The 19,367-nt window shown below is 36.6% G+C and overlaps 4 protein-coding genes across 4 annotated transcripts; 2 read left to right on the top strand and 2 right to left on the bottom strand.

Annotated features, from left to right (window-relative positions):
- The first annotated feature begins 543 nt into the window (after window positions 1–543).
- On the top strand, window positions 544–8,552 carry LOC145591351 (notchless protein homolog). The gene is made up of 13 exons (XM_081647784.1): window positions 544–793; window positions 1,706–1,787; window positions 1,881–1,970; window positions 2,261–2,386; window positions 3,013–3,140; window positions 4,093–4,292; window positions 4,450–4,513; window positions 5,310–5,420; window positions 6,368–6,505; window positions 6,734–6,876; window positions 6,958–7,012; window positions 7,860–7,916; window positions 8,022–8,552. Exons 1-13 carry the CDS (start codon window positions 638–640, stop codon window positions 8,103–8,105), a joined length of 1,434 nt encoding a protein of 477 aa, XP_081503910.1. The 5' UTR covers window positions 544–637; the 3' UTR covers window positions 8,106–8,552.
- A 205-nt stretch (window positions 8,553–8,757) lies between these two features.
- LOC145591353 (uncharacterized) lies at window positions 8,758–10,678 on the bottom strand. Its single transcript, XM_081647785.1, has 3 exons — window positions 9,867–10,678; window positions 9,630–9,772; window positions 8,758–9,208 (listed from the first exon to the last, which is right to left on the bottom strand). Exons 1-2 carry the CDS (start codon window positions 10,611–10,613, stop codon window positions 9,677–9,679), a joined length of 843 nt encoding a protein of 280 aa, XP_081503911.1. The 5' UTR covers window positions 10,614–10,678; the 3' UTR covers window positions 8,758–9,208; window positions 9,630–9,676.
- Window positions 10,679–10,684: 6 nt separating this feature from the next.
- LOC145591681 (putative disease resistance RPP13-like protein 1) lies at window positions 10,685–13,199 on the bottom strand. Its single transcript, XM_081648188.1, has 2 exons — window positions 10,850–13,199; window positions 10,685–10,803 (listed from the first exon to the last, which is right to left on the bottom strand). Exons 1-2 carry the CDS (start codon window positions 13,197–13,199, stop codon window positions 10,685–10,687), a joined length of 2,469 nt encoding a protein of 822 aa, XP_081504314.1.
- A 1,155-nt stretch (window positions 13,200–14,354) lies between these two features.
- LOC145591680 (PKS-NRPS hybrid synthetase cheA-like) lies at window positions 14,355–18,642 on the top strand. The gene is made up of 4 exons (XM_081648187.1): window positions 14,355–14,426; window positions 14,885–16,805; window positions 16,888–17,479; window positions 18,531–18,642. Exons 1-4 carry the CDS (start codon window positions 14,355–14,357, stop codon window positions 18,640–18,642), a joined length of 2,697 nt encoding a protein of 898 aa, XP_081504313.1.
- Window positions 18,643–19,367: the final 725 nt, after the last annotated feature.

Raw genomic sequence — 19,367 nt, 5'->3', positions numbered from 1 at the left:
GAAATAAACATTAGAAAACCCTCCTTATGAGGAGAAAAATGTACTTGTTATATGACTCAATATACTTGATAGTAAGTAGTGTCTACTTATAGACTTGTGGAGTTGTGGTAGACTTAACTATAAACATTGGTTTTCATTTTCCTTATGGTTGAGTAGCAATGGATGGACCAAATGGCATGGTGGCCGCCAATATAATGTAACAATAGGGGTCGTGTCAAGAGTGGATGGTGGTGGTTGATGGAAGTGTGCGAAGTAGAAATATATTTTGTTATCCTCGAAACTTGTTCAATTATCGAGCAATTTTCCTAAAAAATGTAGAAACGTAAACTAATTTCTTATATACATCAGTTTAAAAATTATTTCTCACATTATCGTTCACATAAGTTCGGTTTTAAGACTCGGTATCTACTACGGAGCAGTAAAATAAAATGTACTTGAAGAGAAATACTCCGAACAAAATAAATACGGTTGGCTGTCAAAAATAAATAAATAAAAATAAATAAATACGGAGTAAAAGTATAAAACCCCACTGTCCCTCTTATTTCCTCAAGTTGCTTGATAAACCCTAATAATCCCAAAACTCTGCAAGCTCCAAACTTTGGAAAATTCCTCTGATAATAATTAATCTGCCATAACAATGGAGGTTGAAGGAGATAAAGAGATGGATAATGGGAACAGTGTGATGTGTCAATTGGCAGACCCAGAAGGCAATCCTCTTGGAACTGCCATGTATCTTCCTCAAAATGCTGGTCCTAAAGAACTTCAACAAATCGTCAATACCCTTCTCAACAATGTAATCTTTTCTCATTAACATACTTTATTTGTTTAGTTAAGAAATTCCCATTAATTTTACAGTCATTTGGGTACTTTTTATTGATTAAATTTTGCAACTGTGATGACATGATTATACGGTTTCTTGCTTTTATCAAATTCAGTGTTATGGGTTTTGTGTAACTAGCCGATTCATGAATTGTGGTTAATTTCAATGGGTTTCCTCTGTTTATTACGACAAATTAATCAAAATAACTTAAACAGAAGTAACCGGGCCGAGTTGGGATATTGAGGAACTATCAAAATATGTGTGTTTGCTTGGGAGAGAGGAGGAAGGAGGAGGTTGGCACTATTTTGAAGCTGGAAGAGATTTGTGTGAATTGGAGCTAAATGAATTCATGTTTCTATTACGGCTGATCATTGAATTTAAAGTTAAAGAGTGTTGGGAGATAAAGTCAGTAGTTACGTGATGGAAAATTAGCTTCTTTAGCATTAAAACATAGGCAATCACATTTCAATTGATTTCATCATTCATTTATCATCAGTATTGCTTTATGTTGGATAAGACTACAAGAATGCTTTACCCTTCGCTTGAAGAATTGGAGATGCGTGGTATATGGGTGGGTGCTTTAGTGTTCGTATTTAGATACTCCGAAATTTCAGATTCTTAGGTTGGTCTATGCACAATGCATGTAGTCTAGAGCTTTCTAAGAGAACTTTTAAATCATACAGGCTTGCCAATTCTCTAAAAGCAAATTTCAAAACTTGCTAAACATCAAATGACGGTTACTTTATTTAATTTTTTAATCCTCCCTCTGCTGGGTATAACAATGGAATTTGTAATGAAGATAATCGAAAAGCTTCAAGTGCGTTCCACATAAGCTGGCTATCAAACGTCAGTGGAGACAGTGACCTTATTCTTTTGTTATTTCAGGAAGATAAACTACCATATGCTTTCTATATATCAGATCATGAGCTGCTTGTTGAACTGGGAAACTATTTACAGAAAAATAAAGGTTGGTTTTATTAAATGTATTATTACTAGTGTGTTTTCTTGCCATATTGATTTGATTTTTTCCAAAGGCTATTAATATATGGTGTGTATGCAGTTTCTGTGGAGAAGGTTGTTCAAATAGTTTATCAGCCTCAAGCAATTTTCCGCATCCGTCCTGTTAACCGTTGTTCTGCTACAATAGCTGGTAATTCTTTTATTTGTGTATGTGAAAGCCATTCAGATATTAAATATGCTCTAAATCACTGTGAATTCTAGCAAGAAGAATGATGAAGGGGAAAAAAAATCAAGGGCTAAGCCAATTTACTAGGGAGAAGCTACCAGCCTACCATTAAAAATTTGTCTTGTTGTGGTTAAATAAATAACTATGTGCTGATAATACTGGCTTACTGTCTCATATTCTAGTGATCTGTTGTAGTTGGTCAAGCTAGTGATTATTATTGACACATAAATTGCTATTCTGATCTTGTGCTGCAGGTCATACTGAATCTGTGCTTTCAGTCGCATTTAGTCCTGATGGCCAACAGTTAGCCAGTGGATCGGGTGACACTACTGTCAGACTGTGGGACATAGCTACTCAAACACCAATGGTCACTTGTACAGGTTTGGTTCTTAGATTATCTAAAGCTTTTGGGAATGCATGTAGTGATCTGAGAGATGCATTAGAAGCTTCATTCTTACTGTTCCCTTCTGTTTCACTCTCCACGTCATTGATCTCCTTTATAATCCAAGTTTTATGATTCACAAGAATAATTTGGGGGGTTATCTCCATGTGCTTTCTGTCCTTCTGTATTTATCACACTTCAATGACACTTGGATTATTTAGATGGGCTATTTGCTGATGGTTCATTCTACGGAGATGTTTACTTAGGATATGAGTATAAGATTTTATTATTTAAGTTACCGGAAGAAAAGTTTATGAATGAGTTAGTGAAGTGTTGCTTAGTGAATTGGGACCTTCTGTAACTTAATGGTATTGTATCTTTCAGTTCATTCTACGGAGATGTTTTGTAGGATAGATGAGTAGTAAGATTTTACATTAAAACTATGGGAACTTGGGGAGAAAGGTTTATGAGTGTGCTAATTAGTACTGCTCAGTGAATTAGGAGCTTCTGTATCGTAATAATGGTTTTGTGGGCTTGCATGTCTTGCATATGTTTGATACTCCTATTTGCTTTTGACTTTGTTTACTGGTTTTTCTTAAGTTCCTTTGGTTCTTTCTTGTTTAGGACACAAAAATTGGGTACTCTGCATAGCATGGTCCCCTGATGGTAAATATCTAGTCAGTGGTAGCAAGGCAGGAGAGCTTCAGTGTTGGAATCCTCAAACAGGAAAACCATCAGGAAGCCCACTTACGGTAAATCTTTTGTGCAAAAATAAATATGCGAAGATATATCAAAGATTTAAGTTGCTAACTTTGTGCGTTTTGTTGAAAAACTATGGAGGGGTCCAATGCCACATTGTCAACTCGTGGTTGACAAATTATGAGCTCCAAGCAGAACATAGGTTTTTACTTTTTAGGGTCTCTGTTCCATATTATACGTTATCATGGTTTCCCTTGGCTATGTTCTTTCTATTGTATACTTTAAGGATTGAATATTAACATTTGATAGCCTCTAATCTATAAGTCTGAGGGGAGAAATATTATTTGTCATCATTATGATTATTGTCTATGGAAAAACTTGTCCTAGTTCATTTTTCAGCCAGACAGTAACTGTACAAAAGATTTTTCCTTTCTAGAGATGGCTTATATTGACATTGTTTCGTAATATTTACATGGTATATTAATTAATTGATTGTTTTTAAAATAGGGAGTAGTTTTGACAAAGCCACCTCTAGCTTAAGAAGTAAAAAGTTGCTGGAGGCGTGTGAATGTTCTCACTCCTATTGACATGCATACGTGCTAGTGTAGTTCCTTGAAACAATTAGGGCCTTGCTATGTTTTCGTTTGCATGCTATTCACTATACTTTGCTTTAGATTCATGCTTTATGTCAAGTCTCAAGTTTGTGTATATAGTTACTTTTATATAAGTAGTAATGTCATAGCATAGTAAATTGTCTGATTGGTAGAATATTCTAGTCATGTAATTGTCTGTCTTCCCCTGAAGAGATAGGAGCACTAAGGTCTGAAAATACACAAAGGGCTCAATTTCATTTATGTTAGATTATGAAAGGATCCTCTAACCTGCAACAACCTCTTTTCCTCCCAGGGGGGAAACAAAAGTGGAGAAGCCAATCTGAAGTGAAATTTTAAATTATGAGCTTTCCTCATAACTCTTCACTGATAAGTCTCTTGAACTTTGTGTCAGGGGCACAAAAAATGGATTACTGGTATATCTTGGGAACCAGTACATCTGCAATCACCATCTCGCCGGTTTGTAAGCTCTAGCAAAGATGGCGATGCACGTGTATGGGATGTAACACTTAGTAAAATTGTACTGTGCCTGAGTGGGCATACACTAGCTATAACTTGTGTAAAATGGGGTGGAGATGGTTTCATCTATACAGGGTAAGTACTCAAAGTGCATGATTGTAACCATCTATTGATTTCCTTTGTTGTTTTGACTAGTCTGTTGATCATTTTAATAATTAGTGATGCTAGCCAGAACTCTCAATTGTGCTTGTTGCTCATATCATGTTTTTTTTTTTTTTCTTCCCTGAAACAGTTCTCAGGATTGTACCATAAAAGTTTGGGAAACAAAACAAGGGAAGTTAATTCGTGAGTTGAAGGTATATTAGACAACTTTATCAAGGATGCTTCAAGTCATACCTTGCCGTGTGTTGGATGCAATTCTATTTGTTCTTTCTTTTTTTTTTTTTTTTTTTTTTTTTTTTTTTTTTTTTTTAATATGTACTTATTGGTTGTGATTATATTTTGCTGTAGATCACAATTTTTCATGATTTTCTCTTCATTTGTGTTGTTCATGACTTCTCTGATTTTTTTTGCTGCAATGATGATGTAATTGTATGTGACATCAGTTAGCTATGAACTGCATTTTCTGGTACTGCTGTAGTGAGGTCATCTCTGGTATTGAGTTTGCAGGTCATTTAAGGCACTGTGGTGTATCTTCATCATTATGCTATGATGATTATTTTAGTTTACCATTTTTCTGGTGACAATTGTTTGAATTGCTTCGTTGTGAAGTACTTGTCGAGCTTTGATTTCTTGCTAAAACTTCCATGATATTATTTTTTGACATTTGCTCTTAACTTTGATTCTTGAGGAATTTAGTGATGATAATGATAAATATTACTTATTACTGACATTTTTTTATTCTTACTACTCTTCTCCTGTAATATAACCTTAACACCAAAGTGGAGCAAATTGAGCCTGTTTATGTTTTGCTACTTGTTCTGATTGTTCCTCCATCTTCTGCTGTATCTTTGAGAATCAAAATTCTTCGTTATTAGTGGATTCCCCACATTGTTCATTAACCCTCATTGTCACCAGTATTATTTGATGTGTAGCTATCTTCTCTTTACCTAAATTTCTTCATTTGTTTAATGTACTATAACCTTGATGTAGGGCCATGGTCATTGGGTCAATTCTCTGGCACTCAGTACCGAGTATGTCCTTCGAACCGGAGCTTTTGATCACACAGGAAAGAAGTGTTCTTCCCCAGAGGAAATGAAGGAGGTAATATAGATTTCAATCTCTGTGCTTGCAGCTCCAGAAGTTAAGAGTCTATAGTTGTGAGTCATCTATATTGTACATGCAAGTGGTTATTTTTCTAAGAGTGGACAAGTCTTTTCATAGATACAATTCCATCTTTCTTCTTCGTTAAGTTATGTAATTAGCTCACATTTTCGAATAATTGTTCTGATATATGGAATGTATAGAAACTGGCCTTTGGTTTTCATCTGAGACAGAAAGTCGATTTGTTTGGATGGGAGGAAATGAAGAGAAAGGAAGTGAAGAGAAAGGAAGGGGGATAGATCACCTTGTTGGATAATTGATTGAGAGAAGGAAGGGAGGGATTTATTTTCCCTCTTTTAACTCCAAAATTGGAGAGATTGTAGGGAAATTGAAGCTCCTCTTTCCCCCTCCCTTCCCTTCCCCTTCCCTTCCCCCTATTTTCTTCTCCTTCCTTTCCCTTCTAAATTGTTATCCAAACATGCTGTAAATTTGCTTTATTTGCTCTAAGGAACTAAGATGTTCACAGATATTTCTAAATTGTCAACGGCGTGTCATGACTATATAATTATTAAATTTATTTTCGTTTTTAATTTTATTTTTATATTGTTTTCCTTTGCTAAAGTTTTCTCAAACCTTTTGTTTTCAACTTTCTTGAATTTTATTCTTGATTTTCTTTTAAAACTCCCTTTATATTTCTTTAAATGTTCTTCCGTTTACTCACTTTGTTCACCTTTTTTCAAACTCTTTAAATGATGGTTTTGTTGTACGATTCCTTATGACGATTCATGTTAGCCGACCCCAAATCATTTGGGACTAAGGCTTGGTTGTTATTTGTATTATGAGCCTGTTTCATTTCTTTTTTTTTTTTTTTTGTTTTTTAATTTTTTTTTAATTTTTATAATTCAGTTTAGTTGATTTCTGATTTATCATTCCATATTTGAACCAAGGTTGCTTTGGCTAGATACAACAAAATGAGAGGTGATGCTCCAGAGAGACTGGTTTCAGGTTCTGATGATTTCACCATGTTTCTATGGGAACCTTCTGTAAGCAAGCACCCTAAAGCTCGAATGACAGGTCATCAACAGGTGAGATCATGAGATTTTTTTTTCTTCTAACTTTTAAGAAAGCATATGTTGTTTGGCGGTTTGGCCTCAAATTTAGTGTTCCAGCTCAAACTGGTTTTCTCATATTTGATTTTCAATGTTGCATCTCCTTTTCCATGTTTCTTAGTTGGCTATAATATAGTAGTCATTTGTTAGCTGGAAAATTTTACATTGCTTGCCATCTAAGATTTTCATTGTTGTTTCACTCAGCTTGTGAATCATGTTTACTTTTCTCCTGATGGACAATGGGTGGCAAGTGCTTCCTTTGATAAATCCGTGAAGTTGTGGAATGGTGTTACGGGGAAATTTGTTGCTGTTTTCCGGGGTCATGTTGGGCCTGTTTATCAAATAAGGTCTGAATTTTCCTTTGTTATTCAATATTTCAAACTATGATGGATGCTGTTGTTGGTCTGATATTTTATGTTCCGTTGCAGTTGGTCTGCAGATAGCAGACTCCTATTGAGTGGTAGCAAGGACTCCACGCTAAAGGTTAGGATGAGTAAATTTCTAACTTGCACTTCAATAAGAAGTTATCTTAGCAAATGTAGAGGGCTCCCATCCAATTTTTTTTCTGTAGCCTTGGGTACCCTTTTTTTTTTTTTTTTTTTTTTTTTTGAGGAAAAGCCTGGGAACCTTGATAGATTGTGATATGCTATTTCATCATGAAAGCTTCATTATTCAGCAATATCACCGATTAAATCATATACTTCCTCTGTTTTTTTATTATTGCACCATAGGGGTTGGGTACAAATATTTTGGTAGTGGAAAAAAGTAAGAGAGAGAAAGGTAAAAATACAAAATTGCCCATGTGACATTGATAAACTAAAAAGTAAGTGTGAAAAAGCAAGGGTATGTTGGGTATTTGTTGTGTGAACACAAATAATTTTTTTCCTAAAGAAGAAATGGTGCAATATTTATGAAACTTCCTAAAAAGACAAGTGGTGCAATAATAAAAGAACAGAGGAAGTATGAATTTTGGCTCCATAATAACCCCTAAACAGGAAGGATGAACACAAAGGTGATGCCTTTCTTGTGCAGGCAACATACAGGATTAGAAGTTGACTCTCATTTAACATATGCTAGAACTTTAACATGAAGTGATGATATCGTTAAACTTATTTGCACAAAGCCAACGGAATTCTATCTATATATCACAACATTGTAGGTTTACCTTGTTTCTTCATATTATGAGATCCAAATTGTGATGAAAATAAGGTATATTTCTGTTTGCTGGATTTAGTCTCTAATCATAATACTGTTATTGTGGCTTGTGAGATTAGTTGCAGATTATATGATTATATTTAGTTTCTTGCTAATTTCCTATCTTCTCAATTAGATATGGGATATCAGAACGCAGAAGCTGAAACAAGACCTCCCTGGCCATGCAGATGAGGTTGGAAATTTAAATTTATGTTTTTACCTGGATTTCCCCCACCCCCCTGAAGATATAAATTTTGATTTATGACAACAAATTGCCCTTGCTTTCTAACGCTCACAGGTTTTTGCTGTGGATTGGAGTCCAGATGGTGAAAAGGTGGCATCTGGTGGCAGGGATAGAGTAATGAAATTATGGATGGGCTAGACCCAGACTTGCCGAGCTTGCTGCAGGTTTGAAGGGCTAAAGTTCTGATGGCGTAAACCATTGCTGGACAAAATGTTTCATCAATGCCTAGCATTTGGCATTTGACGCGTGATATGCAGTTACAAGATCTGCTGCCACAATACAGGCATTCTCTCCATTCCTAGTCTTTTGACTTTCTTCATACTAGTTTTGTAGTTTCAACGTCTCTTGAAGCGGGTCTTATTCTGTTCTTCCCATTTATATACGTTGTATTCCTTTGCTGAGTAGAACGTGTACAAGGATATTCTTTCTAATTTGTAGTTGCTTATGGGTCTTATAATGTTGCATATATATTCCCCGATGAGCTTTTAAAAAAAAGACTAGCAGAGAGAACGGTATCATTTTTGGATGTAAAGCAATAATTTGTTACTGAGTATTTGGCTGATGATTTGGGCATATTTATTTTCACATATATTCTACACAAAACTGATGGAATTCAATTGATTTGAACATGGTTATAGCTGGTATGCTGTATTAGATCAATGAGCTAAACATTGCAAATTATCTCACTTGCTTCCTCAATGCATTATGGTATTTTGCATCTAGTTTAATATTGGGACTACTTCCTGCCTGTGGCATCTGCTGCAAATAAAACCGAAAAATTACAGAGTACCTGTGTACTGTGCTATTCTCTATCTACTAACTTTGCTCTGCAAAATAAGCTTCACTTAAAGTACAAAAAAAAAATAATAAAATAAAAAATAATCTGATGCATCTACATATGTATATATAGTGGTAAATTACTACTCTGTATTAAACAACCCCAAAATAATTGTGCTAAAGTAAGGCCTTGAACCCTTTCCTAAACACAAATAATATATGATGAGAACTGGGAGATAATTGCCCAGACTGCTGAAGAAATCAGGAGTAGATGCAAAATATAGCTGAAATATCTATGAAGGTGACCAACGATTCGTGTCAAGTTTTTTTTATTATACAAGTGAATGTTTGAAACTTGGGTTTTCCAGCCTTCACGATCATCAGCTACAGAGCAGCATTTTCTATTTGATGATCTGCCTGATGCCTGAGATTGACACAAGGTTGTGTTTCCTTCACTTTGTTATCTGAAAATACAAGAGTGCGAAAATGGGAAATTCTCATTGATATATTTTAATTGATTATATTGGTAACCGAACGTTGATATAAGACCGTTTGAATTACAGTGTTTTTGAGCAATATCATTTTGAGTTTTCAGTATAATTTTGATACAAATATAAATTTATCTAGGTAACTTTAAAGAAGTATGCCCAACAGAAAAATTAATCAATTAATTGTAAATGGCGTGTTGTAGAATAAGCAGTAATATTAGAATGACATCTTTGTTTATCAAATATAATCAGCCAAAACACCTAGGGAAAGAAAGAATAGAATGCCAGCAGTATAACACCCTTTATTGACAGATTTACTACTAGTATTATGAGTATTGTATAGATGGATGGACACCTCTAATGAAGATTAACGTGCTATGCAGTCTCTTTACAATACCTCATTTTCTTTTTAAAAAGCGCGATCATTCATCTGAGGCTCACCCATTACATTTTACGGTTCGAATGCCGTCTGACAGTAACATCTAAATGAATGGTAGGATCTTCTGAATGAACAGCAATAACTTCTTGATTTTTGGGTTTCTGGGAAATGCAATGACTATAGTTAGTTAGGCAACAAAAAAGCTAAGGTACAAGGGAGAGGAAGGAGAAATCTAGAGGGAAAATAACAAAATACCTGTGGTAATTCTGCTTCTGACATTAATGCATAACGCCAGGACTTGTGACATAAAACTCGTGCATGTTTAATCTTGTGCCAGTCTTCACCGCCTTTTCTACATCGTTCCATTAATTTGGGGCATTCTATGATGTCAACTTTCACTAAAGATCTCATTTCTTTTAGCTTCTCAGGAAGCTCTGATAATGCTGGACAACCCTCAAGTCTAAGGTGTTGAAGTGAAGTGAACTTGTTTACCCACTCAGGCAGAACACTAAAATTATTACATGCTGAAATGCATATAGTTTTCAGTGTCCCAATGAATCCCAGGCCTACAGGGAGAGTCTCTAGCTTTGTTAGCTCCCTTAGAGTTAAACGACGAAGAGTTGAGAGAGATTTCCATGGCATACCACACTCATCACATTCACCACAGCTACGTTGGCATCCGCCTGAAAGGTCAAGATCCTTACAGCTAGAAATTTCAAGCTCTTCAAGAGAAGTGAGTTGTTTCAGAACTTGAGTTAAAGAACTCACCATATCTAATCTTTCAACCACCAGCTTTTTGACTTCACCAGAGTTTTTTCCAAGGGCTAAGGTCTTTAAATTAGGACAACCCTTAACATGCAGTGTCTTGAGAAGTGGGAGGTTTAGTGGATGCCCTCTTGGCACAGAATTTGTAGCCTCTGAACTAGATGATGATGGAACTTCGAGCAATTTTTTGTTGATATTTTGCAGATCAAGTACTTTAACATCTGGAAACAGAGGCATGAATTCCAACTTCGGGCAGCTCCATAATTTCAGTTTCTTGAGACGTTTAAATGATAGTGATGACACAGTTGTTACTTCTTCGCACCATCTCTCCAAGCCATAAAAACTGTGAAGTGTGAGCTCTTCAAGGCCTGGGAATAATGGATCTTCTGATGATGATCGGTTGTCAGAGTTTTCAAAAAATTGCACACTATCCATAAATCGAAGAGTGAGGCACCTGAGGTGTGGGAGCCTACTGAAAGGAGGGAGCGTTTTGCACTGTCCACCGCCGTCAATGCTGACAGTGACGAGTTCAGGAAGTGCTGTGGCCAAAGTGTTGGATTTTGCCCACCTTGGGAAATCAGGGCCTCTATATCCTTCTATATGCAGCATTTTCAGATTAGGATTGGGCTGGAGACCATCTAACATCGTCTGGTGCTTAAGTGAATCAGTTTTGCTGGTACGCCTTGCAGGTCCCCATTTGATTGCCAGCTCTGTAAGCCTGGTTTTGCTGCTCAAGTTTGATTTTGCGGCATCATTTACAGCAGCAGTCCAATCCTCTGAAAGCTCAATCATCAATTTTCCCTGTAAGCGGTTGAGGTTACCAAGTGACTGAAATCCACTGGTAGACTGAAAACGAGGTCTTCCAACCACATAACGAGAGAGAATTCGAAGAGAAGTCAGGTATTCAAAGCCAGGAGGCATAAAAGTCAATTTCTCACACCCATCTATCTCAAGGCGCCTGAGGCAGGCCAACTTTCTCATATTAGTGGGTAATTCTTTGAGATCATAACAGAAACTGAGTTTCAGTGTTTGTAAGTTGTACAGATTTGCAATTGAATTGGGCAGCTTCACTAAAGAATGATTGTGGGAGAGATCAAGATACCTCAAGTGAATAAGATTGCCAATGGAATCTGGTAGAATCTGAATGCCAAAAGCGTGCAAATCTAACACCCGAAGGCTCTTGAATTTTGGCCATTTCAAGACTTGACTTATTACGATCATTCTATCAGCATATTCTAGAGCAACCCAGGAAAGAAATGTTCTTAGTTTATGGCTATCCACCAAGTTTTCTTGAACCGGTATTGGGTCGCTTCTATGAACGTGAGATACATGGATTTCCTTCCATCCTTCAGCTGCCTTCTTTGCCAACTCATGCAGAAGGAAATGCATCTTAAAAGTTGAAAGCTTTCCATTCTCATCCCATTCTAGATCCGTGAGAAATGCACGTCGGGCCAGAAATAAACAATAGGCCTCGCCCAAATCTGGAAGTTCTGGTGCTGCTGCCTCAAGGAACCCTTGAGCCTGCCAAAGACTAACTACATCAAGTGCGTTGAATTCAAAGTCACTGGGAAACAAGGACAAGTAAGCAACACAAGTCTTCAATGGTGTTGGGAGATTATTGTAGCCTTGCTTTAGGATGTTAGAAGGATAAAAGCTAAACTCCTGAAAATTATCCTTGTTATTCTCAACTGTTGCAAGGATGTCTTTCCATTCGTCTTGGTTCTTGGATCGAAGAAATCTTGCAGCAACTACAATGAATAGAAGCTCACCATGACAATGGTCAAGAATTTTTTCGGTTAGTTGAATAAGATGTTCAGGGGGTTCCTGCTGGCCAAATGCATTTCTGCTGAATAATTGCCAAGATTCTTTCATAGATAGTTGTTTCAAACGAATTAAGTGGGTACAAAATTTTGCAACTGAGAGCAAGGGTGTGGTGACCAGAATTCTACTTCCCCTGGCCCCTACGGCCAATGTACTTTTTAGAGACAACCATTTTTCATAGTCGTCGCACCAAACATCATCTAGCACTAGCAAGAATACTTTATCTGTGATTGCATCATGAAGTAAAGTTATTAATCCATCCAATCCAAGCTTATCAATTGTTGATTTTGTGAATGCTAAGCAACTTGTGACAATATTTCTTATGATAGTCCTGATATCAAAGTCACTAGCACCATCGCAAACCCACAACCTTATGTCAAAATGATCTGCGACTCTTTTATCATTGTATACTAACTTAGCTAAGGTAGTTTTGCCCGTTCCTTCATGCCCAACAATGGCGACACCAGATAAACGTTTAGGATCATCCTCTAGATTACTGGTATCGAGTAAATCATTAATTATTTTCTCTTTGTAATCGTCTCTCCCTATAGTCTCTACAATGATATCATCTTGGGTTTGCATATCATCCACAATCTCTGTCTCAGGATTTGGAACTGATTGGTTACCCAGACCAGAACCCAACAGGCCAAGCTCAGCTGCAAGCTCAACCAGTTCCTCGCAAACTCTCTCGATTTTACGGCCCGTTCTCCAACCAAAATCAATTCCTTTCCCATATAAAGAACAATAATAGCGTACCTTTGACTTAGCAACATGAGTAGCAGCTTCATCTACCAAGTCGTCTGCTTCATACAACGCATTGCTCACCTTCTTTATCCAATCCCTCCTATTATCGACGCCCTCGGCTTCAAGCATCTGGCAGATCCTGGTTACTGAATCCCTCAGCTTCTCAACTTGATGTGATGATGAAGCAACAGCTTCAGAATCCAGTTTTCTCAGGATTGATTTGGCTACATTACTACTAAACAAAGCAATTCCCGCCATCGTTGAGAACAAATAATGGATATTTATATAAATAGAGAGTGTTTTATAGCTTGGGGAATGTATGTATGTATGTAGAAGAACAAAAATAGAAACAAGTTTTTATGGAACTTCAAAATATAATGTTGGTTTAGATTTGATCTCTTTTTGGCGCCTTCTCGATTTACCTATAACAAAAATTAAAGTAACTTAAGGCTTTGTTTATTCTCTTTCCTCATGTGCTACACTCTTGTGTATTTTTTTTTTATTTATTTTTTTTTTCATATTCTTTACTCTTTAATGCAATTAACCCACCTTTGTTATCAATTCAGCACCTTTGATTTTTTTAAAGTAGCACGTTTAGTATCTGATGCTAATGTGATGCATGGTGCATACTTTTGTATTTCTATGTAGATTCGTCTCTTGTATATTTTCATAATATCAAATAATTAAAATACTACGTACTTTTAATCAAATGAAAATCAAATTGTTAAACTAATAAAAGACAACAGAGGAAATACTTCGTCTGTAACATTAAAGCTTTAATCTGTTTTTTCTCTTTGACATTAAAGCCTTCTCGAGTTAACAAAAGAAATAAGTTTAAAGCTTTGTTTTTTTTTTTTTCTCTTTTCTTTTTATGCGCCCTACACCTTTGTCTTTTACATACTCGAATCTTTTCTTTTTGATGCGACCCCGCCATAGTTTATTGTTACTTTTCAAGAAGTGTTATACACTCAATTAATCTGTTTAATTCATGCACTTTTGACAAAATTTGGGTGAAAGAGATAATAGAATGACTTCTTTATTATTTATCAATAGATAAAGCATTTATACAAAATCTAAGAACATAAGATAGTAAACCATCTTCCTAAAATATATACTCGTATTACCATAATCATATATCCTACAAATATACTATTCAATAAATAGGGGTTTTTAAATATCGCCCTCGATTTTCTAACTAACGCCCGCAAAATGAAATTAAATTACGTATTTAACCTTATTATAACGATTATAAAAATAATTAATTTTACCTTAATTTCATACTTTTACTGGACACCAATTTTTTTACCGCTCTCTCTAGTGGTGAACAGCCACCGACCTTCATCGGACAACCACCCCAACCACCGTGAAATCAAACAAATCATAAATTTTGCAAAATCAATTTCGTTAGATCTTATGGACAACAACGAAATACCAGAAACACAACCTTTGACGCTTACCGAAGGCTCGTCGAACCAATCAGAATCGGTATGTTGCGTTAATTTTTTTAAAAAAATCGAAACCCATGAAACGTCTAGAATTTTCGAATGACCTAGGCTGAAACGCCTAGTTTTTTCGAAACATCCTAGGATATTCGAAAAAACTAGGCGTTTCAGCCTAGGTCATTCGAAAATTCTAGGCGTTTCCTGGGTTTCGATTTTTCTTTTTTTTTTTCTTTTTTTTTTGTTTATTTTTTTTTTCTTTTTTTTTATTTTTTCTTTTTTTTTGTTTATTTTTTATTTCACGTATTGGTTGATTGTCATTGGATTTTATACTTTTGAAATTATTATTGTTATTAAAATTAGTTATTATTATTATTATTGTAATTATTATTGTTATTGTCATTATTATGGTTGAAAGTTTTTTTTATAATTAGTTGTATTGTTATTGTTGTTATTATTATTAGTCGTGTTCTTTGGTTCTAACTTTTATTAATATTTATATAGGATTCTGAGTCCGAGGATGGTGACAGTGTGGACTATAGTGGACATTTTTTGACAAACGAAGTGTTTCCGAGTTTTGAGGATGCTGTTCTTTGGGCACAAAATGTTTGTCGACCGCTCGGATTTATGCTAGTGAAGGCTTCTTACAAGACCGATCGGAGTGGTCGACCGTATCGATATGTGAGTTGTGATCGTGGAAAAAAGGGCATGATAAGAGACATGATGAACGCGATACGCCAAGACACCAAAAGCAAGGCAAACAATTGTCCCTTCAAACTCAAGGTTGAGTATGTCAAAGTAGTAAATGGTTGGAAGCTTAGTTGCTTGAACGAAACTCACAATCATTCTTTGGTTGTTTATCCCGAGGGACATCGACAAATTAGCGGTCTTAGTATTGCTGCTAAGCAGGTAGTGCGTGACATGACTCAGGCACAGGTGCCACCTCGACATATCATGAGAACTCTTGTAGAAAAGTTTCCCGGAGACCATCCAAACATCAGGCATGTCTACAACTGCAAAAGTAAAATAAGAATGGAGCAATTTGAAGGAAGAGAAGTAGTTCACCAGGTGCTTCATTTGGCCAGACATAGCAAATACCTCACTTGGGTTTTTACTGATTCCAACGATGTGTTGCAACATGCTTTCATGGCACACCCGATCATGACAAATTTGCTTCGCACATACCCGTACGTGATAGGTATGGATTCCACTTACAAGACGAATCGATACGGCATGCCATTCTTTGAGATTGTTGGGGTTACACCGACTAATCAAAACTTTCTTGTTGCATACGCATTCATGAGGTCAGAGTCTCAGGAAAGTTATCGGTGGGTGTTTGAGTGCTTGAGGTTGTTGATCGGTCATCATAGAGAGCCATCAGTACTACTGACAGATAGGGAGCTTGGCCTTTGTGCAGCGTTGAAGAGCGTGTTTCCAAACACAAGACACATGTTGTGTGTGTGGCATATTAACAAAGATGTTGAGGCGAAGGTTACTTCCATGTTTGAAAAAAAAAAGGAGATTGGTGCCAAGTTCAAAAATGGGAGGTGGAGGCTTGTAATTAATGCTACATCTGAAGAGGCATATAACAGAGAACTTGCAATGTTGAAAACCAAGTGGAGTCGATGGCCGAAAGTGATTGAATATGTTATGGACACTTGGCTCGTACACAAGGAGAAGTTTGTATTGTTTTGGACAAACCAGGAACTACACTTTGGCAATGTTAACAACTGCAGGGTTGAGAGCCAGCATTCAGCATTGAAGTGTTGGATTGACAGTTCAACAGGCTCTTTGGACACGGTTTGGGCTCAAGTGCACTGCTCGATTGAGAACAAGATCATAGCCATTCGTAATGGATTGGAGGCATGTAGAACAAGTCATGGTCAGAAGTACAAGCATATGCCTTTACATCAGCTGAACGGAAAGGTATCCCACTATTGTCTGTCTATTCTTCTCGGTGAGACGAATAGAATGCGAGGGTTGAGTACGGATATTCATCGACGCTGTGGGTGTGCTCTACGTACTACCCACGGCTTACCTTGTGCGTGCCAAATATATGACTCGATTGCTGCTGGGAAGGGGTTGTATTCTAAGAATATTCATCCATTTTGGAGGACCCTTGTCATTGGAGATGGTGTCGACATTCCTAATATAGTCGATGAAAATGATGAGGATCGAGCTCATTTCCGCACCCTTGTTGATCAGGTTATTGCCAGTGATCCTGTGATGCTTAGGCACGTGTCACGAGTTATTGAGGGTGAGATGGATCCTAACTACGATGACCTTCAGGAGCCTAGAGTCAACCCCCGTGTAAGGGGACGACCACCCGAGAATCGTAACAGGCGGGATCCTTCGTTTTTTGAGAATATTGAACGTAGTGGGCGAGAGAATCGATCTAGAAGTAGACCACCCCCATCTAATACAGGTGATCATCGATTTAAATAATATGTTTATTCATCTTAAATTTTAATTTAACTATATGTCATATTATGTTTTTAATTTTGTAGGTACTGGGTTCGACATGCGCCAATGCAGATACAGCTACGCTATTCCCAACATCATTTGGCCTTACGTCGTAGGTGTTAAGGATGTAATTGGTGATGGGAACTGCGGATTTCGTTGCGTAGCAGATTTATTGTACGGAACTCAGGAGGAGTGGCGATTGGTTCGACATCAAATGGCAAATGAGGTTGGTTCTCACCCTTGGCTGTACAGCATGATTTACTACGACATATGGGGCCAAGGGGTTGGTTCAGGACTGCAAAGGGAGATAGACCGGATTAGATGGGATGGTGATGCGTGTGGAGAGGAGCATTGGATGGTAGCACAACAGGATTTTTTTGCTATTGCCACATTATGGAATGTGGTGGTGATTTTTTATGGAGTAGGAAATAGACCGTCGAGCTACTATCCATCTACTACTGTTTTGCCGTTGAACAATCGTGGACCTTTAGATAAGCCTTCTGGGGAGTTTGTGATTGGAACTGTTGGTGGATCGCATTTCATTCGGTTGCATATGGAACATGACCACCCACTACCTCCAATTTCACCAATGTGGTTTAACGCTCGTCAAGCAAGTGTAAACGGGTGGGAGAGAAGGTACGATAGAAGGCTTCAATTGTGGCAGACATTAATCAACTCTTGAGTACCATTGAGTATTGGTGTGGATTTTGATTCAACTTTATTTTAACTTTATTAATAAACATTGGTTATTTTTTTAATTTATTTTAAGCATTTCTTTTGTGAAGCAAGTACACAGTCTATTAGAAAATAAAAAATAAAAAACTCAAACATAAATGTCAACTTGATTATTTCCAACAAATTTGTAAAACTTAAATGGCCACTAATAACATCCAAAACATAGTCAACATCCAAAACATAGTCTAATCCAAAACACCTCTTCATCTAAGCAATTATTTATTCAAAAAACACCTCTTAAATATTTAGTCAAAAAAAGGCATTCTTTCCAACCCATGGAACCAATTATCCTAGGAAAATACTAAGCAAGAAAGAATGAACTACTGTTCTCATAATCTTGCAAACAAACAGTTCCAGGGTGCAATTTCAAAGCTGATTTGAGCCTAAATAACAGGAGATCTCAAAGAGTTTTCTGACTGGTAAATAGTTTGGATTATTTCAAAAATTTCTAAACAAACCTTCTTAACAACAAAATATAGACACCTAAGTAACTGTTGTGTAGATCGTAAATTATATATACTAACGATATTTAGTTTTATTTGATTTTAAGTAATTATTTGCTGAAATAGAAAATAATTAAAACTAGACATTTGCAAGCAATTAAAACCAGACAATTGCAAGCAATCAAACGCAATTAAAGGCAATACCGAAAATTAAAAAAAAAAGAAAAACCCAGGCAAAACGCCTGATTTTCTCGCACTACCATGGCTGAAACGCCTAGTTCGTGCGTACAACCGTGTGGTTGTACGAAAAAACTGGGCGTTTCACCTCAACCGCCAGTTTTTTCGTACAACCACACAGTTGTACGCACGAACTAGGCGTTTCAGCCATGGTTGTGCGAAAAAATCAGGCGTTTTGCCGCAATTTCAGAAAATAAAAAAAAAAAAAACAAACCTCTTCTTCGCCGGCGATTGACTTGCCTTTGTCCTTCCGCGGCATTATCACTGTGTAGATCGGCGCTCAACTACTGCTCCGGCGCTTTTATCTGCGGTGATGGTGGTGGCGGAGGTGGATGTTGTGGTGGTGGAGGTGGATGTGGTGGTGGTGGTTTGTTTAGAGAGTGAATGAGAGTGAATAAGGAATGAGGGTTTTGTTGGGGGAGGGGGGTAATTTTGTTTGAGGGTTATTTTTTTTTTTATAAAAAGGGTAAGTTTGTAATTTTAATTTATTTTGCGGGCGTTAGTTAGATATTCGAGGGCGACGTTTAGCTTTCCACTATTTTTTATATACTAACTCCGTTAATTATTATGTGCAACAAATGGGTATTATTTGTGAGACATAAAATATTCATTTGTTGCATATAATAATTAACGGAGGTAGTATACTATTCTCATAGCTACGGAAATATATCACACATATATTTTCTGATATCGATCTCATATATGTTGGGATTGGAAATTCCACTTTGTTGAAATCGATCGAAATGCACTAATTTGTATCATTTTGGCTTTTTACATTATATATACATCTCATTTAAACTTTTATTTTCTGTCAATGTATGGAAACAAATCTTAGTGGGTAAGATGAAATTTTTGCTAAATGTTACCGGGCCAAAACCTCTTGTATGTCATCTGTTGTTACTTACTTAGTTGCTTGTACCCTTACATTTCATAATGACTAATAGGCTCCTTTAGTCCCTTACATACATGAACAAATAATGGTCGGAACCATAAAACTAATTTTATAATACGCGGCTAACCTTGTACAATGAACATTGCACACAAGTAGTTCATTGGTTATCCTACAAAATTTAATTGTTCAAGCAACAAGTCTTTTAATTATTATATTG

Source organism: Chenopodium album, chromosome 18 (genome assembly GCF_948465745.1).
Source record: "Chenopodium album chromosome 18, dcCheAlbu1.1, whole genome shotgun sequence".
Classification (NCBI taxonomy): Eukaryota; Viridiplantae; Streptophyta; class Magnoliopsida; order Caryophyllales; family Amaranthaceae; genus Chenopodium; species Chenopodium album.
Note: the sequence above shows the minus strand (reverse complement) of the source record. Positions and strands in the feature narration are given on the sequence as shown.